Source organism: Balaenoptera acutorostrata, chromosome 7, assembly GCF_949987535.1.
Source record: "Balaenoptera acutorostrata chromosome 7, mBalAcu1.1, whole genome shotgun sequence".
In the NCBI taxonomy this organism is placed as follows: Eukaryota; Metazoa; Chordata; class Mammalia; order Artiodactyla; family Balaenopteridae; genus Balaenoptera; species Balaenoptera acutorostrata.
Window position 1 is genome coordinate 28,756,194 of NC_080070.1, and position 26,643 is coordinate 28,782,836.

Sequence of the window (26,643 nt, forward strand, 5' to 3'; positions counted from 1 at the left end):
GAAATTCATAAATTTACATAGATTTTAAATTAGATCATGTCACTAGCTTACTTACTATGTTCCAATTACTCCTAATAGCATTAGTATTAAAATCCAAATTCCTTCTGATGGCCTACAAGGTTATATATGATCTGACCCCTGTTGGCTACTTCTTGGACTTTATTTCATGTGACTGTAAACTTAGCTCACTACCCACAGCCACACTGGTCTTCCAAACTCATTGCTACCCCAGGGCCTTTGTACTTGCTACTTCCTCTGTCTAGAATGCTATTTCCCAGTTATTTACATGACTGGCTCCTTCTTGCCATTTAGATCTCATCTCAACTATCTCTTTTGTTGGTCACACTATGTAAAATTTCTCCCTCCACCTAATAACTTTTTATCATATTATTCTATTTTATTTTCTGATTCATTATATACTTACCTGTTTGTTTATTGCCTGTGTTCTTCATTTAATGTAAACTCTGAGAGCCTGGACTATGTCCATCTAATTCACTACTACATCCCCAAAACTAGGAGACTATCCGGCACATGGTAGACACCCAAAACACAGTGTTGGGTGAAAGAAAAGGATTCTATTAGAATTAAATGTACTTAATATAGTTTATGATCGAAGAAATCTATATCTGCTTTAGGCAGATACTTGCAGTCCCTTCACTTATAGGATATGAGGAAGTGGGAAAAGAACTATCACAGTGAAACTAATCCCGAGTATGCCACTCATTCCACTTTCATTCAAAATATTTACACCTGCGTGGTGTTTACTTTCTTACTACTGAGTTAAAAAACAAAGACAAAACAAACAAAACAACCCCCAGAGTTCAGCTTTTTTAAGCTTTCATTTTTCTAAATGACCTATCCCTCCAGGCAAAAATTTTGAAAAGCCCCTCTTCAGTCAAATCTCACAGGACTCTCTGCAGTGGGTGGGGAGAACAATGCAGCCTGATTTCAAGGTATGAGCTACAGATGGTGAAAAATGAAATTGGGTTTGGGGCATTGTTTTGAACCTAATCCAAGCAGCATTTCTCAATGTCTTCAGGCTGAACAAAATAACATAGGCCACTGACCTGTAATCCAAGTCTAATAAATTGATGGGAGAAAAGCTTAAGCCTTTTCCCACTTAATTTATTTTCCAACTGAAAACAACATTTTTTTTTTTAAGCAGGCAATTCTCAGTAGAACCTCATGGACATGGTAAAGCATTTTTTTCCTTTCATCAATTCTCTGTATTCTGTAGCATTTTTTACTTATCATTTGTCACTTTCTAATAGCATAAATATATAAGCTAATCCTAGGATCTCTTCAAAGTAGATAGAATCATACTCAAGTTGCCAATGATAACTCTATGACCCAGGGAGATCAGCTCAAAGAAACTGTAGACAACATTAGAAATCTGCAGTTTTGAAAGCTTAATTTTGTTTTTTTAAAAACAGCCTTTGCATTTTTTAGGAACCATTCTAAAATAGAAGGAGTGCTCTAAAATAAATAAATTTGGCTTATGCTGAGGCATGTAGCATGAATCTTCTCATTTATTTACATGATCTTTCTTAAGTGGCAAAATACAAGGTACGATTTAAATAGAAAAAAAATATTGAAAATCTGTCATTTCTATAAAGTTCTCTATATTTTGTGATTTCAAAAATAATTTTTAAAAATGTTAACAGTGTTTTTATTACTTCTGTATTATATTCTGTACTTTTCCAATTTCTGATTCTGTGTTACTGCTTCAAGAAGACAATTTAAAGACAACTGTTTCTCAAATTTTCTTTTTTTTCCCCACACAATCATAAAATAGATAACTATATGAAATTTAGACTACATTTTGAAACAATGAATGTGAGGTTACCAAAGAAACCGTGCTTGTACCTGACCTTTTTTTGTTGCTATTGTCTTCTTATTATGTGAGCTAAAAAGCTGAAAATAAGTAGGAGAGAGAAAGGAAAAAATTGATGTTTTCCACAGGTCTTTTAATTATTTTTATCTGATTTATTCTGTTTGACTGAGCCCCAAAGCACTGTTTAATTCTAGGAAGAAAGGGCTAGGATATGTCTGGTAAGATGGTTGCAGTTGCTCTGGGGCAGAAGAAACAGAGAGGGAAACAGCTTTGAGAGACAACGCGGGTGGGGTCTGAGTCCCTTCCAAGTCTGGGATGTCAGCTCCCAAGACGAAATGGTAATGGACACGTTCAGTTTTGTTAAGTTAATTCTCATCTGTTCCCAAGTCTGCTTATTTGTCTTTCCTCACTCATATACTGATGATTTGAGTACGAACAACAAAACGCACACACCCATGCATACCCATTTCTTGTGCATTTCCATGAGTAGCAGGTACCGTGGTAGGTTCCTTCACAAACACTTCCTTACAGATTGAATAAAGGGAGCAAAAGTCACAACATGCCCACTCTTGTTTTTGTGGGAAGCAGCAATAACTATGCAGTTACAGACGCAAGAGATGAGGAGTAAAACTAACTTCTATATTTAATGGTGAATATCTCCCACATCTTCCTTCTTGGCTGGTGGCACAGGAAAGATGGGAAGTGCTGCTTCCCACTGACCATCAGAAAGGATTCCACTTGTACTCCTTCTGTGAACACGTTTCCATATTTTCACACAGGCGCTACCCTGATTGTCACTGCATCAACTTTGGATCATGGTTTCTGATGTCCTTCCCGGCTGCTATTATTATTCTCCTCTTGTCATGGATCTGGCTTCAGTGGCTTTTCTTAGGATTCAAGTGAGTACATATTCCATGTTAATCAGATAAATAAAGGTGTCTGGGTTCCATGTTCTCAGCCCATCAGCCAAGGCTTTTACACCTATTTCACGGGTGCTGCATTTCTGCATTTCTCTTGTCCACAAAACTGACACGTATGAACACATACATTAAGGACCCTCTAGAATATCACCTAACCAGTGTTGACTGTGAAAGAGAGTTTGTAGACAGAAAATCCATCTTGGTCTCCTTTGATCCCAACCCATTAAGACATTAATAGACCAGAAGGGCATATGAAGCTCATTATGGTGAGGACCCAGTCCAACCTGTTCAAGTGTTATTTTAAGAAGTTTTGTCCCTCCTCTTGGTTTAATGTGGGGATTTCCTCAGGTTATCGAGTTACTTTAAACTGTAATACGCAGGGCTTCCTGCTTCATCCTAGTACCAACATTGATTTGCCCTTGAAAAACGAAAGAATATTGGATTGGGAATCGGGAGACCAGGGACAAAGTTGTGGCTGCTCACGAGCCAGATGAGTGATCTTTGCAAGTCCTGATCCATTCTCAGTCTCAGTATCTTCAACTAAACACCACAGAATTTAACTGGAAGATCAGCAAGATCACTTCCAATGCTGTAATTCTAACACGGATGGGCCCTAGTTGAATACAGAGAAGTCAAGGTAGGAAACACTGATCAATCAAGAGCTGGAAAATGTCAAATACATGCATTCAAGGAGAATTTGCAAGTGTTTCTTTGGCTGGGACTGAAGTTGGTGGTTCATAAGTACCAATGAGTTACATGACTTAAATGACAGCCAGCATTTAAAATTATACAGGGCTCCACAGCAAAATCTAAAATGCTGCATCACAGATTCAACATATATAACAATACTCCAAAAAGAAAGGGGAAAGGGCTGTATATCAAACCTTGAGTATTCTTTTTTATAAAAAAAAACCAAAAAAATTCAACTTCATTTTCATAGGGTTTTATTTAAATAATTTCAAGGACCTATGAATGAAAAAACGTGTTATCCACCAAGCAGGGGAGACTGCAGTCAGCTTTTTGTACTTCCTTTGAACATCAAAATACTGCAATCAGGTCGTATTCCATGCCTGTGCCCAAATTTTCCAAACTTAGTCATGTAAGGACTGATACTCTTCTCTCTCTGTTCCTCTTCCTGGTTTTTCTCCAGAACTGCCACAATTCTGTTAGTAGTGGGGAGATGGTACTGATGATTTTTTGAAAAATCTATTTGTCCAGATTGTGGGAGCAGTGTGAGGTCGTCCTCCTGATGAAGCAAATGTGTGAAATGTCACCGCCTTCCGCAGGTGGGCATTAGTGGGGAGAGGCTAGCTGCATACTAAATGCCCTTTCCTGGAAATCCAAGCCTTTGGGGGTCTATTCAATCGTACAGGGAGCAAAGCAGAATGCAGGGGACAGGAATCCCAAACCAAGAGAGAAAGCATCCGGTCTCAGACCCACAGCTGTTTCGTTCTTTTTTTGCTGCATATAATGACTTTATAAAATATGTATGCAACCCTTGTCATTATTCTGAAGTCGCCCACCACTTAAAAAGGAGAAATCAAGAAGATAAAGGGCAGATGTACTGAAATGTGTTTCCCTATGAGGAAAAACATCCTGTGAAGTGCATATATTAGGCCAAGTCCATAAATCATGATCAGGAGCATGTTGAAACTGTCCCCTGGCAGTCCACTGTTGGTTAGACATGGCACAGTTCCATGCTCCAGCTAATTCTTCAGTGTCCTTTTCAGTCTGCCAGGCTGTTCACCTCCAGAGGTTTTAGATTGACAAACAGAAACTATCAGCCCCTCCCCTGGCAGGCCACCATACATTCTGATTAGCGTGTTGGCTGTTAACACAGTTAACTCACCCATCATAAATGACCCCAACCTACTCGGGAAGTGAAGCTCATCTATCAGTGCCACGGAATTTATTTAAAAGGAGAGGTTGATGCATTGTCATATGCTTCATCAGTTCCTTTGTGAAGGCATTAACCTTCATTTGTAGCAAAGCCAGTAAGGCTTTTGACTTAACTATTGATTATCCCCAACCAAAGTGACAAAATACGTAGCAGTCTACTGGGTAGAAAACAGTTTCTAAGGAGACTCATCTTTTTCTTTAACTCTACTTTTTAATTCTACAGATGGTTCTCAAGGCGGTCCATGGATCAGTTTCTTTTTTAATGGTAGGATTTACATTGTGACAAAGGGAAAAACTTCAAGACTGGCACTAGTCATAATTGAATTGAGGCTATAAAAATTAAGTATTACCTCACTGATCTTAAACACAACAACCAATCATGTTCACTGGGGGTTGTGTGTGCATGAGGGTGATTATGAATATGTAGGATGGATGACTTACGAATTGAGGAAACTCTGATCCTTCACAGGGAGTAATAGTCCAAACAAATCTGAGTAGCAGAGTTACAGAAAAATAAATAAATGAAATGTGTCTTTGTGTGATAAGCTGCCTTCCCCAAAATATCAATGTTTACCCCAGCAATTTTACAGAAGAAAATGTCCCTGATTTCTTTTTTTTAAAAACTGCTTTATTGAGGTATGATTGACATACAAAGAGCTGTAGATATTAAATGTACACAAAACTTACTGTATTTGGAGATAAACATACACCCATGAAACCATCATCAATATCAATGCCATAAACTTATCCATCACTTCCAAAAGTTTCCTCCCACCTCCTTTGCTTTTTGGGTGTTTTTCATTTTTCCTTTTGTAGTAAAAGCCCTTCATATAACATCTACCCTCTTAGCAAATTTTTAAGTATATAATACAGTATTGTTCTTCATAGGCTTTATTTTGTACAGAGATCTCCAGAACTTACTTATTTTGCATAACTGAAACTTTGTACCCTTTGGCCAACACCTGCCCATTTTCCCCTTACCCCAGCCCCTGGCAATCACCATTTTACTCTCTACTTCTATGTGTTTAACTGTTTTAGATTCCACATGTAAGTGAGATCATGCAGTATTTGTTTTTCTGTGTCTGACTTATTTCATTCAGCATCATGTCTTCCAGGTCCATCCATATTGTAGCATGTATCAGTGCTTTATTGCTTTTTATAAGTAAATAATATTCCATTATATGTATATACCACCACTTTTTCTTTATCCGTTTGTCCATCCATGGACATTTGAGTTGTTTCCATATTTTGGCTGTTGTGAATGATGCTGCAATGGATATTTGAATGCAGATATCTCTTCAAGATCTAGATGTCAATGTCTTTAGATATATACCCGGAAGTCCTTTCTATACCAACATATAATCTAACTGAGCTATTCATATACATTCCAAGAGATAATCTATAAGAATCTGGCCATTTTCCCATTTGTTTCTTCCTCTGGAGGGATTTTTTTTTTTTTTTAAATCAAGGTTTAGAGCAGCACTTCACAAAAAACTGTTCAAGGTTTAGAGCAGCACTTCACAAAAAACTGTTGAAGACCCTGGACTTCAGGATAGGAAAATTAGTCACAGGAGAAAGAGGTCACTAAATTAAGCAGCTAAAAGAAATAGAGACTGACAGTTACTATTAGAAGTAAATTGGAAAATTATCTGGTTGATGCTATTAGGACATAAGGAGTAAAGAAACTCAAAAAAAAAAATCTAATAGAATCGGTTTTAGTTCTGAGAATAGACCTAGTTTGAACTCTGTTCATCTTCAGTGTATGTGACTTCTGTGCCCTAGTGTATAACTGGAGTTTAGCATATTTTGTGAAAACTGATGGATCTAACAACCAACTATCTCATAAATTTGACAGAGGTACTGAGTTAATGAATCAACTATTTACCGTGTATGTCAGTGTTTAGAGATACTGGGCCAAAAGAAAAATCCATGATACTGCCCCTGCCCTCTAATAATTTGTTTCCTCACTAGTGAGATAAAACTTATACATGTGTGAAAATTAACAATCAAGATACTTAAGAAATATATTAAAATATATAACAATCAGGTATATAATGAAGTATTAACTTAGAGATGAGTGGTAAATAGCAAAATTCCAGTGGTGCAAAAGGACTTGGAAGAGATCAGTGGATGATGTCATGGAAGATATGGAATGAAAGTTAAGCATTGAAAATTAAGCAAACCAGGAAAAAACAGAAAAAAAGGGGAGAAGAAATTCAAAGGAGATAGGGGTATAGGCAAAAAGCAGAGCTTTTTGTTATTAGCAGGGAGATGTGTATTTTCTGACGCTTTGACACAAGTATCTTCTATAAAGGGAGAATTCTTTGCTTAACAGGCTTAATTATTCTTTTCAGCTTTAAGGAGATGGCACGGTGTGGCAAAACCGCAACAGCCAAACAAAAAGCTTGTGCTGAGGTTATTAAACAAGAATACCAAAAACTTGGACCAATAAGGTAAGTTACATACACACACACACCACACACACACACACACACACACACACGCACACACACACACACACGCAAGCAAGCAAACACACAGAGAGATGCTTATACTGCAAGTATTTGTTTAAAGGCAAATATGTGCATAATTGTCTTAGTGTATTTATTACACTTGATAAGGGCCCTGAATGTTCTAACCTTTGTGAATATAACTCAACATGATAAAATACATACCTTGTCTAACTAAAACTTACCAGGTGTTAGGACAAGAAGCTGAAAGGCCCACAGAGGAGTAAAGCCCCTTTCTAACTGCAGATTCCCTTAAATACTTGATACATCAGGTTTTTACAGTGCTTAGTGTTCTGCTAAGACTACTTCTGACAATAGTTCAGGGAGTTTCTACAAATGTCCTGACTGAGAAAAATAAATGAAAGGATTGGAATTTTCCCACAGGTATCAAGAAATTGTGACCTTAGTCCTCTTCATTGTAATGGCCCTGCTATGGTTCAGCCGAGATCCTGGGTTTATGCCTGGTTGGTCTGTGCTTTTTTCAGAGTAAGCATTACATGTTATGTTTGTCAACCCTTCCTGTTTTATATTCTGCTTTTCTCCTAAGTGGTTCCTATAACTCTGAAAAACTGTATAAGATTTTTTTTTCTTCCTTTCCATCAAAAAGATTTTTTTAATTCTTATCTTTTCAGAAAAAAAAAAGATAAGGAATGAAATCTAGGGTAAGGCAGCAAACAAGGTAACCAAACTACCCTGTAACTAAAGATAAGTCTCCTTCAGACAAGGCTATTTTCATCTTTACAAAATTAGAAATATGATTTGCAGGAAAGCCATGTTTTAAAATGTCAGGAGTATAGACCTTGGAGCCACATGGCTTGGGTTCCATTCCTGGCTCTTCCACTTACTTTGGGCAAGTCACTTACCTCTCAGTTTCTCCATCTGTAAAATGGCGCTAATTAGAATAGTGCTGCGCTTCTCCCCACAGGAAGTGCAATATAAATGTTTATTATGTGAACTCAGTGCCACTCAATGATTCTTAGTAACCTGATATGAATTCATATTCTGTGATTTTTGCTGGCTTAATTTTTTTATTTCTATGGAGGGTTATTTATTTGGTTCATATTTTGTCTTTTCCTCTATTGATGTCCATTTTTGTATTAGTTCGCTATAAATCCATCCCTGCCCCTATTTTATAAATAAGGAATTCCTGAGTAAGCAGTAAGACTGAGTTTACAAACTAATGTTAGAAGCTGGGTCAGAGTTAATTTTATCTCTCAGTGTCTAATATCCCAGCAGACATTGCTGAGTCATGTGAAATGAGGGGGAAGATTGTAGCATAATTTTCTAAATTAAGGACCATCCTACATGTCAATATAAATACTTTGGTTTTGAGATTTACATTCCCAAATCTGTCTTTCACTGAAGTCCTCTGGATCCTAAATTCAGTAGATCTCTGATTTGAACTTCCTGTCTCACATCCCCCAGCAAAAATCCATGTAGTGGGGGTAGAAACCAAAAACATTTGAGTCAGATCTATTCTGCCCACATGGAATGAAGAAATTCTTGCATCAGAGCCTTCTGCTTATGTAGGCATTGCCAACATTTTTTTAAAGCTGCCAAGTCGGCGTCCCAATTCCTAGTGAGCACACAAGTGCAGCAATGCAGTGTGGTACATGTTTCAAAGGATCAGCTGCAGCTTTATAAACTTTTTATTTCCATTAGGACAAAAACGTTTCATCTCAAGAAGTCCAAACAAAAGGCAGTATCCAATCATTCAAAGCAAGCTATTTAAAGCAAACTATTGTTTAATAGTTTGATTCGAACTATATAGTTTTGGAATAGGACCTAGACCAACAGAAAAAATAATTCTTCCTCCTTTTAAAAATCCCACTCCTATCATTCTAGAGAGGGAGAGTCTTCTCTAAACACCAGTATGTAAAAACCAAATGAAATCAGACAATGGGTAATAAAAACCAGGCAGAAATCCCAATAGGAAATTCAATATAATCAGCTTCTAATTTCTACTCCTTATGGGAGGAAAATGTAATTCAGGAGATTTTTTTTTGTAGCAGGAAAACAAGGCATACTTGCTTTGGGGAGGTGCTCATGTTATCTAGAATTCTGAGAGAAAACAATAAGAAAAGAAACAAAGCTTTGAAAGAGGAAGGGATTTGAAGATATACATCTAATTGGCAATTAGATGTATAAATTGCCAAAACAAATAAAATTTGCATAAGCTTAATATTTTGTAATACTGAGACAACCTTAGTTCATAATAAGCCAAAATAAAATAAACTAATAATAAATAAAATGATAGTAGTTTTAAAAGTCTTTTAAAAAGCAGTTATTTCTGTATTTATGGCTTCATTTTATTTAAAGTATATATTCTGTAGAATATGTTTGTAATGTAGAGGTTTTAGGCATTTAGAGTTTCCAAAGCTAGAATGATAAATCTAGATTTATAGCTACCACCTCATGTTTTCATTCCATCTGTTTGAACCTGGAAGGAATTCAATATGTCTTTTCATATAAAGCAAAATCAGATTACATGATGCCTGACCTAATTTGGCAAAAATTCAACCAAAATTATAACTGAAATAAGAGAAATAAGGAACAATAAAATAATAAATATGGGTTAAGTTTGCTGAATAAATTACACGAAGGCAGCTTTTTACTCCATGATGAAATAAAGAAAATCTGTATTTGGGGAAAACAGACTGCTTTATAAAATTGTCAGACTGAATAAAATAATGCATTTCCTTGATTATGTAAATTGTTCAAATAAATTACAGGAATAAAGAGCCTCTATACTATGTATGCATTGCTGAGTTACAAGGTAGCAAAATGATTTTTAGGGTGTACGTACTTCTTTTCAGACTACAAAGACTCACTAGTTAATATGCTAACTTTTAAACTGATTTCTAATTATTTATGCCTGTTTCATTCATATTTGGTCTCCAGGTACTTCTTAACTGTTGGGGCTTCTGGGAACCTGTTTTACTTGCTGGAATGGCCTGGTGATTCTGAGACCCCATCTGTTCCTGAATAACTCTTAATTTGTTCAGTGATCATTTATGAGTACCTCAAAGCCATTCTAATAATTAATATCCTTGATTGAGTTTCACAGGGTGCAAAGCATTAAATGGGTGATTTCATTTGTAAGATATGGCCGGGGCTTTTAAACACAGAAGCAGATGTTATATCTTAGAAAAACAGATCAATTCCTTTTCACAATTTACAGAAGAGTTTTAAAGGACACTCAAAATATCCATGCCGTGCCACAATTCAATAGTAGTCTTTTATAAATCAGTTATACAGGATTTGGCCTATTGTTTCAACCTCAATGCTTTACCAATAAAATTAAAGAAATAATTCAAAGAAGTTATTTACCAGATCTGTCAGCTTTACCTAAAAGTGAACTCTTGGCCTAGTATATCAACATATGTATACATGGTTTTAAAAATAAGGAGATATATATGAAAACAATGGGAATGTGATCTGAGATTTTCAGTCCCACTAAATTACATATTTAGTTAGGAATTATAGATTTTAGAGCAGATTATCCAGAATAAATTAGCAATACCACCACTTCTACTTGTATGCTATCAGCGTAATCAGTTGGTGCTTAGTTCATACAAATTCTTGATGGCATTTTTTAATGCACACACGTGTCTTTTTTCAGGTATCCCGGTTTTGCTACAGATTCAACTGTTGCCTTACTTGTAGGACTCCTGTTCTTTCTTATCCCAGCTAAGAGATTGACCAAAACTATACCTACAGGAGAAACTGGTTGAGTATTATTTATAATTCTGAATGAATTTGACAGAAGAGCAAAAATACAAAATTCCCTTGGTTTCAGTTAACACGTAGAACAGAAGGAATGGACATGGACACAGCCCCCTGGCTTACATCTCCTGTTTATACACTGCAACCCCTACAGATGCAACCCCCTCTCCTTATACGAAGGATTATCCTACTTTGCAGAAGCTAGAAGTAGATTTCCTTATGCACCATGGTTATTTAGGATTCTGCTATGGGTGATACTATTTGGTCTGCCATGTACCCACTTCCCCAGTCATAATCGGAATTAATCTTACTATTGGCAAACGTAGGAAAAAGAACTTGGAAGGCATACTTCAACATGAGCCCTTGGTAATAAATACTGAGGATCTAAAAAGGTGAGAAGTTTCAAGGGAAAGAGTATTTACAGCCTCATAAGTAGCCTTGGAGAAAATGCAAATCAAGCCCACACTTAGCCATAACCTAGTGTCACAGTTGAAAAGAAACCACATTCAGTGGGAGCATTCATTGTCTTTATAACACATGGACAACAAAGTGTGTGTGTTTATGTGCGTATACCCATCCTGTCCCCAACACACACACACTTCTTAAACACAGGATCCATCCATGCCTGTGCTTTATATTAGCACAGCATATTTTGGGTAGTCAGATTCATATGTTGTCAATATGGGAAAATGGTTGAAAATTGTTTGGAAATGGCCTAGCAGAGTTGTAGGTTTTTGTTGGTTTTTCATTCATCCTTTATTTATTCATTTATTTATTTTTTATTTATCTGCTGGGATGGAACTGGGAGTCATGCAGTTGGGTTGGCCCACCTGCCTCCTTGAGTCAGAATAGATAAATGGCTAATGGGTCACATTTCCAGGACATGATATATGTAAACAGTATAGTGTAGAAATACATGCCTTTTGTTCTTCACTTGAGACTAGAATATCTCAAATGTGTTATAAGGAGGTGTTGTAATATAGAGCAATGAATCCTGTGAGACTCTGAGGACTCTGACCATTGCAATCAAAGCCCTAAGGCCTTGCAGTGGCAAGTGCTATGCTTGGCTTAACTCCTCTGGCTCCCACATCTGGGTGCCCTTCTCAGAAAGAGCCTTGCCCTACCCACCATCCTCTCCCTTCTCATTCTTCAGCTCCTCTTCTCCCTGATAAACTCATTCACACTAGGTTTTTAAATGCCAAATAAGACATAAAATGTTCAGTTTTAGATGAGGGGTACATTCAGAGATGTTTGCATTTTGACAGGATATATGGCTTTAATTCGAGCAGGAAATAGCAAAATTTCCATCAACAGTGAGGGTAGGTTTGGTTTAGGTTTGGGATAAGGAGACAGGAAGGGGACTTATTAGTAACCTTAAAACCTCACCATGGGGCTTCCCTGGTGGCGCAGGGGTTGAGAATCTGCCTGCTAATGCAGGGGACACGGGTTCGAGCCCTGGTCTGGGAAGATCCCACATGCCGCAGAGCGGCTAGGCCCGTGAGCCACAATTACTGAGCCTGCGCGTCTGGAGCCTGTGCTCCGCAACAAGAGAGGCCGCGATAGTGAGAGGCCCGCGCACCGCGAGGAAGAGTGGCCCCCGCTTGCCACAACTAGAGAAAGCCCTCGCACAGAAACGAAGACCAAACACAGCCATAAATAAACAAATAAATAAATAAATAAATAAAATTAAAAAAAAAAAAACCTCACCATGTAGAAGCTTGCCTGTTACACACAAATGTTAAATGGGCATAATGTGTTCGTGGATGATGTTATTTCTAAGCAAATCAATGGAGCTATCAGGACCCAAATATCAAGAGAAATCCTTATGATTATTGCTTTATGAGCATTTTAAGGGTCTCATGAATAATACATAAATTTTAAAATCTGAACTTTGAATTATTTTAAACAGAAATTCTGGTGAATCTGTCATGACCCTCCTCATGATTTGAAAAAACAATAAAATATTCTAATAGATATGAGTGAATAATAATTATAATGTTCCACTGATGCTGTTGAACCAATGGCATGTTACAGACATCTCACATAGCAAAGGACAGTACAGCCCAATGCACTTGTGACTCACAGTAGGCAAAGATGTTAGTGGAATGAATGAACAAATGAATGAATGAATAGTATTATATATGACAATGTTATTTATCTAAATTTATTCTATAATAAAATAGAAAGGATTTTTACAAGTTATGGATATTTTTTTTATAATATAATGTTATACCTAGGCCAGATGGAAATTACTCAAAGTCCAGATCAAGTTTCCTATCTAAGAACAATACAAGAATATTAAACACTTCTTGTGAGATGGCTATTTAGGATAATAAGCAATGTCATATTGCCATATTTTAAGCAATGTGTAACTGTAGGACTTTTGTTTTTCAGTTGCTTCTGATTACTCTCCACTGATTACTTGGAAAGAATTCCAGTCATTCATGCCCTGGGATATAGCCATTCTTGTTGGTGGAGGGTTTGCCTTGGCAGATGGCTGTGAGGTAATACTCTGTGTCTAAGATAGTTAGCAATTAACTAGACTGTTCGAAAGAAGAACGCAAAGACAATCAAGCTTTTGGTATGCTCGACTTCATCCTTTCATTGTAATGATGCAGATTTCAGTAGCCATGCAGTAACTGTACCACACAGATGAGGTAAGTTCAGAATTCAAGAATTTTTATAAGCATAAAACATCATTGTTTATGATGTCCCAGCATATCAAAAGAAAAAAAGAAAATTAGAATTCTTAATCCATGAAATAATATTAGAAGACCAGCTTAGTAAGAAAAATATCTTATATAAAAATCATATGTACATATTTTTTTTGTTTATACCTTCACCTTATTTCATGATGAATTTAAGTAGCTCTCAGATGTCTCTGCAGTATATCATGGTCCTAATGTTGCCAAAGAAGAATGAGAAACAATAGTACTTTATTACATTACTTATTACATATTAAATACATTAAAGGTACTTAATACATGCTTATTGAATGAAGTCCAGAAAGAATTTCACATAACCATGTTTAATATTGTATTATGTCTAATTGTAGGAAGAAACAAAATCACTATGAGAAATAAAGTTGGCTATTTCTTTGGCCTGTCATCTATGCAGATGATATAAAGTAGAAGTCTGGGGAAGCCTTTGTCCCTTGAAATTGCCCTGGTCATTATAGGGTTGCTAGAAGAAAAGTATCTTCTCCAAAAAGTCCATGGAAATCCTCTCCTCTTTAACTAATTATTTGGGACTTAGTAGCCTTCTGTGAAACACTCAAAACTCATGGACATTCCATTTCCTTATTCAGTCATCAAAGTAAAAACGATGGTGAGAGAGATATGTCAAGCCCTTCAGTTTCTGAAAAGTTATATTTTTATACTTTTCAAGACAAATAACTATCTGTTCTGTTCTATTCTTGACAATCTAAGGGAAGACTGGGTTTTACTTCTGACTTCATTGTCAATTCTTCTGTATGATATTTGGATACTGAGTTTTCAGCAATTTAGTAATAGGTGAAAGTCTTAGAAATTGTCTCAGTTCTGAGTGCCCCTTACAATGTCATTTTAGGTCTAGATTTGGCTTGCCTCATAGACTGTTCAAATATAAATGATAGAAATAGAAGACAAATACACTTTTCTACTAGCTCAGTAGTAATGAGATCAGGTTTCTCAGAATAAATAACTTCTATTCCTATGTCTGCTAATTTGAATTGTGAGGAAATCAGAATCAGCAATTCTAGCATTGACGTGAATTTGTTCATCTCTCCTTCCCAGAATATCTGTCACTCAAAGTGGTTTTAAAAGCATTGGCCAGGGCTTCCCTGGTGGCGCAGTGGTTGAGAATCTGCCTGCCAATGCAGGGGACACGGGTTCGTGCCCTGGTCTGGGAAGATCCCACATGCCGCGGAGCAACTAGGCCCATGAGCCACAACTACTGAGCCTGCGCGTCTGGAGCCTGTGCTCCGCAACAAGAGAGGCCACGACAGTGAGAGGCCCGCGCACCGCGATGAAGAGTGGCCACCACTTGCCGCAACTAGAGAAAGCCCTCACACAGAAACGAAGACCCAACGCAGCCAAAAATTAATTAATTAATTAATTAATTAAAAAAAAAAAAAAAGCATTGGCCAGACCCTAGAATAGCAAAATCGAAGGAAATGAAAAGGTGTGGACTTAGTCTGATGCACTAGGCTCTCTCACTGGAAGAATGAGGGAAACCATGGAGGGACTCTGCTGTGAAAATCCTAGTACAAAGAATCAGGTTTCTGTGGGATACCCCAAATCACCCTATTTCTGAGTGGTCAGCTCGAAGCCATGAGATTCAAAAATATAGCTGTGGACAATTATTCCACTAGAAACTGGTTTTACAAAGATTTGGAGACAGTTACTTTTTAAAAATTTTGTTCCAAACTGTAATTAGTTTGGCAAATGCCTAGAACTAGATAACCCTTCTAGTCGGGAACTGTGAGATTGCAGCTCCTAAAGCATCCACCTCATTGCTATTTCCTCTCTCTTAAATGCCCCTTGATTTTGGTTCAACATGATTGAACTCTCACGAACTGATAGTCACCTTCAAAATCTTATCAGTGGACAACTCCTCCTCTCCCATCTTCATACATTCCTCAAAATTTTTCTATTAAGTTAAATATGGAGGACTTAACACTTTGACTCAGGTCTCCACTAAAATGGAAATAGCATAACAAAAAAGTATCAATCTCTAAAGACAAAGAATAAATGACAGGAACAATAACATAACAAGAGATACTGATAAAATTTAGAAGATGGAAAGAAGATACATGAGGGGTCAATGACTTTGTACAGTAAAGAAGTAGAAAAAGATTCAATCTACGGCCTGCAAAAAAAAAAAAAAAAAAAGAGCCAAAAAGAAACTAACATGCATCCACAAGATTCTGGAAGAGTTTAGGAATTGGAAGCAGCAGATTAACTGAAAGCTAGAGGAAAAACCAGCACTAAAAATGGAAGATTGTTTAAAAAGTGTGTAGGGAGGTGTAAGCCTCCAGACACTCCCTCCAGTCCTGAACAGAGAGACAACTGCCCTCTCTCCTCCCTGGTAGAAAATTTAGATTTACTCTGTAAAAAATCGAATCATTGAGACACTGGCTTACAGTTCAGTCACCTATAGTAACGTCTTCCTCTCAACAATCTTCACTGAGACACAAAGAGCTTCCAATCGTGATTTTATCGCCTCCCTTTTAAACATAAATAGGTAGTCCAGGATCGCCAGACAGTTGGGAAAGCCTCTGATACAACAACCAGTAACACAAAATAAGCAAAAAGAAAAAGAATACCAAAAGGACCAGGAAAATGTATAAAGTAAAAGAAAACTTTCAGAATTTTTCATTGATGCTTCAAAGAGATATCAGAAACATTAAAGTCACGAAAGTAAAACAATGTAATTTTTTTTTTTTGGAAAAATTCTGTGAACATAGGCTATTTTATTTCCACAGGGGATGCATTGGAAACTTTTTTTAAATTTAATTTAATTTAATTTTTTTATACAGAGGGTTCTTATTAGTTATCTATTTTATGCATATTGGTGTATATATGTCAATCCCAATCTCCCAATTCATCCCACCACGACCACGCCCCCACCAGAATGTAATTTTTTTTTTAATGGACTAGACAGAAAATAAGAAAGAGCCACTGAAAATAAGAAATAGAATAACAGGAATTTTTAAATTCAGTAGCAGGGTTAGAAATTGAAGTTTGAACTTATCCCAGAAAATAGAACAGAAAGATGAAGAGAAAATAATATTATTAAAAAACAATAAGAAAATTAGAGTATCAGTCCAACACCTGATCAATAATAGCTTCAGAAAGAGAAGGGGAAAAAAAGAAGAAAGAAAATAGAAATGGAAGGCCATTTCCCAAAAATAACATAAGAAATTTCACAGAACCGAGGACTTAGAGATTCTGGACAGAGAGAGCTACTGAGAACCCAGTACCAAACCACCTCATGTAGGATTTTGATATGATCCCAGTGGCTTCCAGAGACGAGGGACAATATGTGGTGTAATCTTTTCCAGCTGTATCTAATCAGATGTAGATAAAATCCACTCTTAAAATATATTTAAAGATGAATTTGATTTAAATGGTAAATAGCCTTTTTCCATCTAAAAAACAAAACCCAGGGAATTCCCTGGTGGTCCAGTGGTTGGGACTCTGCGCTTCCACTGCAGGGGGCATCCATCCCTGGTCAGGGAACTAAGATCCCACATGCCTCGCGGTGTGGCCAAAAAAATAAATAAATAAAAATAAAATAATAAAAAATAAAATAAAAACCCAAAACAAACAAAAATGTAAGTCAGAACTGCAAATAATATACATAATATCTGGCTATCACATCTGGCAATGTTTTTGTCAACTTCTGATCTGAGGGTATTCTGCTTGTAATTAGAGCATTTCTGATGTCCATCCTTTGTCATGAGCATACAGATTCACACATGCAGCAGCTCACTGAAATCTCACAAATGGAGGATTTTCCCTTCCATTTGTGGGAGAAAAATAGAATAATATACCTATTAATTTGACTGTGGCTGATTTTTCTGTATTATGTACAATGAATCCAAGATCTGAACATTATCCGGCTTCTAAAGAACCCAACTGGAAGCCACAGGAAGTGGAGCAATAATTATCTGGAGTGGTAATTTTTTCAAGTCTAGAATTCTACAAAAGCTAAACTATCAAAGCAATGTGAAAAGAAAAGAAAGAGGTTTTCAGACATAAAGAGACTAAAAAAATTTACTTCCCATGCACCAATTAACAGGAAGCTACAGAAGATGTGGTCCTGTGGCCCACCAACACAAAGAAGTTAAGAAGAAAGGATTCCCACATCAGAGAGAGGTGAAGAGAATCCATAGTATGCTAGTGAAGAGAAGTCTCTTTATAACAGTAAAGTAGATCTAAAGAGCAACTAGTCCCAATGGAGCAGGAGAAGGGAATACTACAAAATTGACACCTCCATTAGGGAAAATGAAAAAGAACAATTAACTGAAATTTTTATCTACTTGTGAGGAGTTTCCCATTTTTACTGGAGAGTGTACTGGAGAATTAGTGATAGATACTTAGAAAACTAAGCAAACAAAAGAATAGGGAAATTATTTCCTGGAAAAACGAATAAACAAAAAGTAAAACAAAAAAGTGAAAGCAATCACAGTACACTAAGTGGCTCAGTTGTGAACGATATCCATATAATCATAATGGCAAACTTTAAATATTGATTTAACCAAAAATGTTGATATATAAGTGTAAGGGAATGGGGGGTGGGGACAGGGAATATATGTATGGTGGAAGGTGTTAGAAAGCTGAATTCTCATGCACGTATTAGGAAATCAGTAAATAATGTCTACATTTGAAAATTTAGAAAGATGAAAAAGTAGAATTTTGTAAAATAGCTATCAACACATAAACATGGTTATAAATAGCTAATATAGATGAAAGTTGTTGCCTCTGGGGAACACAAATGTGGACAGAGGTAGACCAGAAAGGCTGCTTTTTTCTTAAAGCCCTCTAGTACTACATGGCTTGTTATACCCACATATATTAATTAGATATAATTAAAATTTAATTGAAAAGATGTAGGAAGACAATTCAAACTTCCTAAAGCATGTTGGTATATTAAAATGAGAATAATTGAGAACTTTTCCATGTCAAACCCACCTAGATCTAACAAACCACAGAAAAACATGAAAGATTACAATTATACTTTAGAAACTGAGTTCTTAGATCAAATAATGCTTTTTAATATATTTAAATGTCTGATTAAATGACTTATTAATGAATACTAAATATCGCAAATTTGTTCTTTTAGGAGTCAGGACTATCTAAATGGATAGGAAATAAATTATCTCCTCTAGGTTCATTACCAGTCTGGCTAATAATTCTGATATCTTCTTTGCTCGTCACATCTTTAACAGAGGTAGCCAGCAATCCAGCTACCATTACCCTCCTTCTTCCAATACTGTCTCCATTGGTGAGTATCTCATTTATCCTATTTACACTATTCATTGAAAGAATAGCGTTCTACTTTGTGTGTTCTCATATTGCAGTGTGGAATTATTTGGGTCCTAAATGGTCCCCCTGTACGTAACTTACAGAGTGGTCCTTATTTGCATTCATGCTTTCTTAGGAGACCTCAACTCAGGAGAACTCTTTTCTTCCATGTTCAAGCAGCATGATCTTAAGTGAACCCTCTACCTTCTTTCTGTCCATATTTTTCATTTGCAGATAAACGGGAGGGTCAGCCCAGATCCTTTCCAGCTCTAGAAGACTTTGGGATTCAGTGCTTCCTGGCAACTTTAGTATTTAGATCTCTAACACTGATACTTCTCCCTCCAGAAGATGTCTTGAATTTTTGAGAAGTGCTTCATATAAGTAATTTGCAAGGGAATAAAAAGCTATGTTTACACTTCAAGCTTCAAGCTTAAATGTCTTAGATGCAGTTCTCTACAGCCCAGGGAAGAATTTAAAAAGATAAGTAAGAAGCAGATTTGCAAGGAGAGAGAGGGAAAGACTGTCTCTCTTCCTCTCCACCACTAGCTGGCAATTACAAGAAACAGCTTCAAGTAAAATGTTTTTCTTATTGGGACAGATGAGTTTGGTGAAAGGAAAGCACTCTGGATGAAGAAGGATTGCCCTTCTGGAATTGTTCTGCTACCAGCTCAAGGGGCAGATGTTGGCATTCTTGAGCTGCTTCAAATTAGAAAAGAAATGCAGGCAGGTTATGTTGGTAAAATACAATTTTAGGTTTTTTCTGGTTTTTATTTCTCAACATGGAGCAGTTAAAAAATCATGTGATAAATTAAGAATAGTAGTAACTCTTCTGTGATGATCCCTAAGAAAATTTTAAATTATATATGTCACAGAGGTAGTAAAGTTAATGGAATGATGAGAAGCTTTGGAGCCAGAGGGACCTGAGACCTCTGTAAGCTCTACTGCTTGCCAGCTATGTGTTTGGATCAGTTACTTTAACCTTTATGGACCTCAGTTTCTTCATCTGCTATTTGGGGCTATAGTTATGATCTTTTAAGGTTGTAGTGAAATTTAAATTATATATATAAATATACAAAGTTATTATGTTATACATTATATATATGTTAAATTTTACATATATCTTATATATATTATATATATAACATATATAACATATATATATATATACACTTAGCACAGTACTTAGCACTAGATCAGTAATAAGCAGCTGCTGTTTTAATTTTGTTTCTGGAATAAATGATACTTTATTTTCTAAATGAACTGAGCTATAATGCTTAAATGGACGCCAATCACCATATAAACAATGATAAGAGGAAGATACGTTTTCTAAAAAATATTCTTCCAGTTATAACTGCATTTATGTATATATAATTTTATGTCTTTATATTTCAATCTGCTTCTGGGAAAGTTTATTATAATAATTTTGCTCATTTTGATGCCTATCTCAAAATTTTACTTAGACTCCTTTTTACCTTTTCCAACAGGCTGAAGCCATTCAAGTCAACCCTCTTTATATTTTGTTACCTTCTACTCTGTGTACTTCATTTGCATTCCTCCTACCAGTAGCAAATCCACCCAATGCTATTGTTTTTTCATATGGCCATCTAAAAGTTACTGACATGGTAAGTGAGCTGAAAGAATGCTATCAGGACCAATAGACATTATTTTGTGATATCTTGGGTTGTCTATCCTTTTATACACTAGTCAACTGCTAGGAAATGCATAGCCTGAGTACTACTTCTGAAGGTGAGCGCATGACTGGCCATAGAATTGTTTTTAAGAGTGATACTGGCCATAGAATTGTTTTTAAGCATGATAACCAGAAGCAAACATGCCATTAATATTTACAGTCACAAATACAGAGATACTGAATGCATCAGTAACATGCTGGCAGAGGAAGAGAGCAAAGAATATGCTCAACACAATGGCTTAAGCTTACATGTCAACATCAGGACCCAACTTGACCTAGGCAAAAGGAGGAAAGAGGGTTAATGAAATTCAGCAATCAAGCACTGTGGTTTACTATCATGAATATTTACAGAACCGACATTTGCTCTGAATAAGATGTTGGGCTCAGTGCTTGACTGATGAAAAGTCATCTTTCTTGTTCTGATTCTAATAGTGGCACCTGAAATAAAACGAAATGAAATGAAGTGAAATGAAATGAAATTAGCACAAGCAAGTAATAATAGAAAATTTAAGTGACAAAACGTGCACATTTTGCCAATTACAAAAGGAGTGGTAGAGAAGGACTAGCTTGAGAATATCCTGCTCTTCTCTCAATCTTGATCACCAGCTTCCGAAACAAACCAAGCAAGACTATAACTAAAGGCAATTCAGTGAGTTTGCTGTGCAAATGTAGTTCCAAGTTAAGCCCCAGGTTCTTTTCTTCCAGACAGATTGCTGTCCCTAAACCCCTGTAATGTAAAAATTCTGGAAATGCCTCCATGCAGAAGTCGTATAATCTCCTTTGGGTAAAGAAAATGAGCATAATATACAATATAAACAGTGTGCTAGGTATGTGAATGTTAAAAAAAAACAGGATTCTAAAATAAATGAGAGGCTTGCATGGACAGAACAGGAGGCCTCTATAATGTTTATTTTGCCTTGGGGCTCCATGTTTTAATACAGAGAGTGCAGAGATAAGCAAGCTTTCTCTGTAAAGAGCCAGAGAGTAAATATTTGAGACTCTGTGGGCTATATGGTCTCTGTCACAACTACTGAATCATGAAAGCAGCCAACAACAACATGTAAACAAATGGGCAGAATTGTGGTCCTGCAAAACTTTCTTTACAAAAACAGTTTATGAGCAGTAGTTTGCCAACCTCTGTCTTAATAGCTAGAAAGCAATTTGAGATTGTTTAATGCCACCAGAATAATGACGTCAGAACTAGAAAAATGGGAGCTCTAAGAAAGATGAATAGAAGAGGTATTAAATCTCAATAAGAGAATACTGAAGGCTAAACTAGAAATAATATGGAGTGAATATGAAGGATTCAGTTTTCATATAGTGACCTGAATCTTATTTTCACTGAAATACAAAACCACAAAACTCAAATCCTGATTTGACATGAAATTGCAGATTTTTAAAGGGATTTTTCTCTAATCAGAATGACTTCAGTATATTCTAAGAGGAACCTCTCTGAGACTCTCCACCTAAATGGCATTTAGTTGGGAATAGATTCTTTTTTGACATGAATGGAAGGACCCCTTGTCTTATGAAACCAATCATTGATACTAATCATTTAGGATGCATGTAAATCTGACATGCCTTCTTCAACAGTATTCCAATTCTCCCATAGGTTGTTTTTGGGTTTTTTTGTTTGTTTGTTTGTTTTTGAGACTGACATTCATGCTCTTTCGCATTCAAGGTTAAAGCTGGACTTGGCGTTAATATTGTGGGTGTTGCTGTGGTGATGCTTGGCATGTTTACCTGGATTGTACCCATGTTTGACCTCCACACTTACCCTTCCTGGGCTCCTGCAGTTAGTAATGAGACCATACCATGACAAGCATGAATGCTCTGACTATCCTGTGGTGGGTTTTGGGAACCACTAAGAACTCACTACAAAATTTGGCTCCAGAAAACTGATGACACTTAAATTAGTCCTGGCGTAGCTGCTGTAAAACACCCCAAACCTGCTTTGAGATGCAACCAAGACCATCTATGTGCCTTCATGAAGAAGCCCTCAGTTGAGATTTTGCTCATGGACCATATGCATCCTGCTTCATCATAAGAATAATTTATAACTTGACCTTCAAGAGATTAGGTCATTTGCTTCATCTTAACACTCTGGGTTCAGTGTAACATTTCAAATGTCAATTTGTTATTTCAGAAACTTTCCATGAAGGTAGAAACAGAAAATAAAATATACAAGTTAATTAGCTACTTGTATAAATCATTTGTGTAGTGTTGTCCAAGGGAATTTTCTGAAAAATCAAAGCTGTGGTCATCTGGTGGTGCAAAAGAAAAGTTTAATCTAAAAAAAATATACATTCCCTCATTTAAAAAATATTCCAATCAGATTACTCTTGAAATATCCATATAGTATAAAAATTGAAAGTAGTAGTTGCAAAATTATAGCTGAATCCACTAAACAACAGAAAATAGATAAGGATTAATTTCTATTTGACCCCATGGTTAAAGTATTGATAATATAATTCATACTTTTATGATCTCGGTGCACTGAGAAATGCACTTTGTAGAGCTATGGATAAGGCTTGCTATGACTTGCACTATTAGCACAGTATAGTTAGGAAAGAAAGCTAAACAGTATAAAATTATTAACACATTTGTGGATTTTTATAACAGTTTTGCTTAAATGTTTATTTTATTTCAGAACTACATAATGTCATATATAAAAACAAGAAATTCCAAAATTTAAATGAATTATCACTGTGTATGCAGATACAGAAAAAAGTCATGTAACTCCATTGCATCAACATTGAAATGGAATACCAGAGGGAAAATAAAGAATAAAAAATTGAAACTGTTGATATATATGCAAAAGAAAAAAATAAATTATTTATGTGCAAACCAAAAAGAAAAAAGAACTGAACATTCAAACAAAAGTAGGAAGAAAATAGTCTCCTAGCATTCAGGATGTTAAACTGTAAGGTCTACTGGCATTCCAAAATTAGACTAAAGGGAAAAAATTGACAAAGACAAAAAAATGTGTACAGTTAGGAAAATATGGAGAAGTTAAAACAGAGCAATTCTCATGCTAAAAATAAAATGGAAGACAAGGTTAAAAAACCCCTTTAATAGCTTTAATTTTCATAGAGCTCATCAGACCTGGTTTGGTTTTTTTGTGCAAATGACATTATTTATAAAGTTATTCTTGAAAATTAAATATGGTAAAGAGGGTTTTTTAAAGTTATACATTTCTTTAAAAAATTATATATAATAGATAGCCCATGTTTATTATTTGTCTGTTTATTAATTACTCAATGCAAAATTAACCACTTTTTCATGAAAAAAAATGTGTCTATTTAAGCCTGACAATATAATATTGCTGCTTTGTGTATGTCATCTATGTTCACCCTATTCACTTGTTCCCTTCCCTATCATATGTTACACATTTATTTATGATCCATAGTATTTATTACATTTCTGCTTTTTTCTAGTCATTCAATTTATCAGTGCTGAATTATATGATGAATATATTTTCATTATGAAAAAATGATATGACTTTTCAAATTATAATGAGTAAGTTTTGCTCTCAAGAAAATAATATAAACATTTCAGCTTGAATCATTTTAACAGAATTACTTCCAACAGCTGCCAGCTGAGTGCAGGAAAAATGATACTTTGTTAAAATTTGTTTAAGTGAGCCATATGGTTCTCTTGTTACATCTTGATGTTTAGTTGATGTATCAAAAATGACTTAACTCATCCATTTCACATTTGTCCCATTTACATCAAAGTTCTCAAGCTCTTTTAGTTTGAGGGGTGCACGCTGTCTTTGAAAGTATCCAAAAGACAGCCTAAACAGATGATCAGACAAATCTTTGTCTTCCCACTCTAGGGTAGACAGTGTTTTTGTTCTTATATTGAGCCTTACTTAGAAGTTAACTAGAAGGCTTTGTCACTTTAAATCCCAGTATCTTGCTTAGGGTTGGATCTTGTCTAGATAATAGGAGCAATTTCACTAAGTGCCTATTTACTGTCTGTTCCTTGCAAGTGCTTAGAGGGCTCCGCAGCATATGTGTATCCTTCACTCACCACAACTGCCACTGTACATGTCAGCACCTCTAGAATTCAGATTTCCTTCCTTGCAAATGTGTGCACTGTTTTCACCCTACCTGGTCTCCAAGGCTTTGCTCTCTCCTTTTTCAGCCTGGGAGGTGGGAAGGTACACTTTTAGCCAGTATTACTAACTAAATTTATTAGCAAAATTTGATAAAACAGTATCGTGACACATTAATTGTGTCTGGACGTGTGTACTACATATTATTATATGTCAAAGTTTATTATTAGATATTTTATTATATCTTTGCCATGGCTAAATGTTTGATAAGAATCTTTGTGATGATACTTTTGTTCCAAAGTTTTCTTGGTTTAGTTATTGAATGATTATTATCTTTACTTGTATGTGGATTTTTCCCAATTAAATATTTTTATTTTCAGGAGGGAGAGGACTGTACTAGCAATGAAACAATAAACCCAAACAAACGTTCAGTTTTATTACTGTAATGTAATATAAAAATAAAAATAGTTTAAATTGTTACCCCAGGGCAGCATCAGCCATGTTATTCCCAAACGAAGTATTTTAGTCAAAATAACAATATACTAGGTAAGTTTTGGGAATGCACTGGGAATGTCCCCAGTGCAGAGTAAGATCAGATTAGTCCAGGAGTAAATAGTAAAAACAGCACATAAATAAAGTAAAAATTAAAAGGTTTTCCAAATATGAGGACCTTCATTTGTTTAGGAACAAAAAGATGTGGGGTTTGAAAAAAGAAATAAAAGGGCTTTTCTTAATGACAGTATGGTGGTATAGACATTGGAGGCTAGAGGTGGGGGAGATCTTCTTAAGGTCAAATAATAATAAATATTGTATAACATACATTACCATGTAGGCAAAAAAAAAAAAAAAATAGAAGTCCTTAAGAAGAGAAATATATAGAAGGACCAGCAAATGTCCAGAGACTTAAGCAAGGACTGAAGATAGAAACTGCTAGTCCCTAGACATACTGAAATTTTCTTTTAATAAGTACACAGGGTACGAAGGATGGGAGACCAAGCTAGGACCCAAGCAAGTTAGAGGTTGAATGGAAAATTACATAGAGTTAGGATCTCCAAGGGCTATACTCTCAGTGAAAATGAGAAAAAAAAAAAAACCCACCTTGTGGAGGGAAACATCGAGGGAATTTTCATGTTTTGGCCTATGCACTTGGTGGAGGGATAAAATCTCCTTTGAAAATTCATAACCATGCAGGTTAGGGGCCTAAAGTCTCAATATCAATGTGTGTAGGGACCTCAATCTGAAACGTAATTTTAAAACAGTCCTAGGCTGAGAATATCCCCAACTACCTGGCCAAAAAAAAGGAACACTTTCTTCAAGTTGGGGCTCAAAGAATTTCTAAGATTATAATCAAAACCCATAAATTCTGCCAAGACATAAAGCATTTTGTGCAAGAGACAACATAAACAGAAGAAATAGAATCCAAAGTGCAAAGACAACAGATACTCTAATTATTAAATAAAGAATATAAAGTGAAGACTCATAATGTTAGAAAATATAAAAGAGGGTCTTGGAAATACATAATAAGTATGGCAGGCAGAATTCTAAAAATGTCCTCCTAAGATTTCTGTCTCCTAATTATTCAAACACTAATCTAGATACTACTATGAAGGGATTTTGCAGATGTAGTTAAGATTATTAATCAGATGACCTTAAAATAGGGAGATTATCCTGGATTATTCAGGTGGAACCAATGTGATTATATGAGCTCTTAAAAGCAGAAGAGAAAGGCAGAAGAGTCAGGTGGGTGAGATCAGACAGAATGGGAAGTCAGAGAGATTTGAAACATGAGAACTGGACCCCCCAGTGTTGCTGGGTTTGATGATGAAAAGGGTCACAAGCCAGAGAATGCAGGCAGCCTTTAGAAACTGAGAATGACCCTGGTTGAAACCCAGCAAGGAAACAGAGGCCTCAGTCCTACAGCTGCATGGAACTGAATTCAGCCAACAACATGATAAGCCTAGAAACAGACTGTCCTCAACGCAACCCTGCAGACAC

At 36.0% G+C, this 26,643-nt stretch overlaps 1 protein-coding gene across 2 annotated transcripts in view; it reads left to right on the plus strand.

Moving 5' to 3' along the window:
* SLC13A1 (solute carrier family 13 member 1) overlaps positions 1-22,801 on the plus strand; it is a 77,030-nt gene extending 54,229 nt beyond the window's left edge. For both annotated transcript variants that reach the window (XM_007177227.2, XM_057550542.1), the window contains 8 exons: positions 2,614-2,733; positions 7,008-7,106; positions 7,548-7,649; positions 10,786-10,892; positions 13,284-13,393; positions 18,717-18,878; positions 20,383-20,520; positions 22,270-22,801. In XM_007177227.2, the coding sequence (XP_007177289.1) occupies positions 2,614-2,733; positions 7,008-7,106; positions 7,548-7,649; positions 10,786-10,892; positions 13,284-13,393; positions 18,717-18,878; positions 20,383-20,520; positions 22,270-22,407 (976 nt within the window). In that variant the 3' untranslated portion in view covers positions 22,408-22,801. The remainder of the gene's footprint in view (positions 1-2,613; positions 2,734-7,007; positions 7,107-7,547; positions 7,650-10,785; positions 10,893-13,283; positions 13,394-18,716; positions 18,879-20,382; positions 20,521-22,269) is intronic.
* The last annotated feature ends 3,842 nt before the right edge of the window (positions 22,802-26,643 follow it).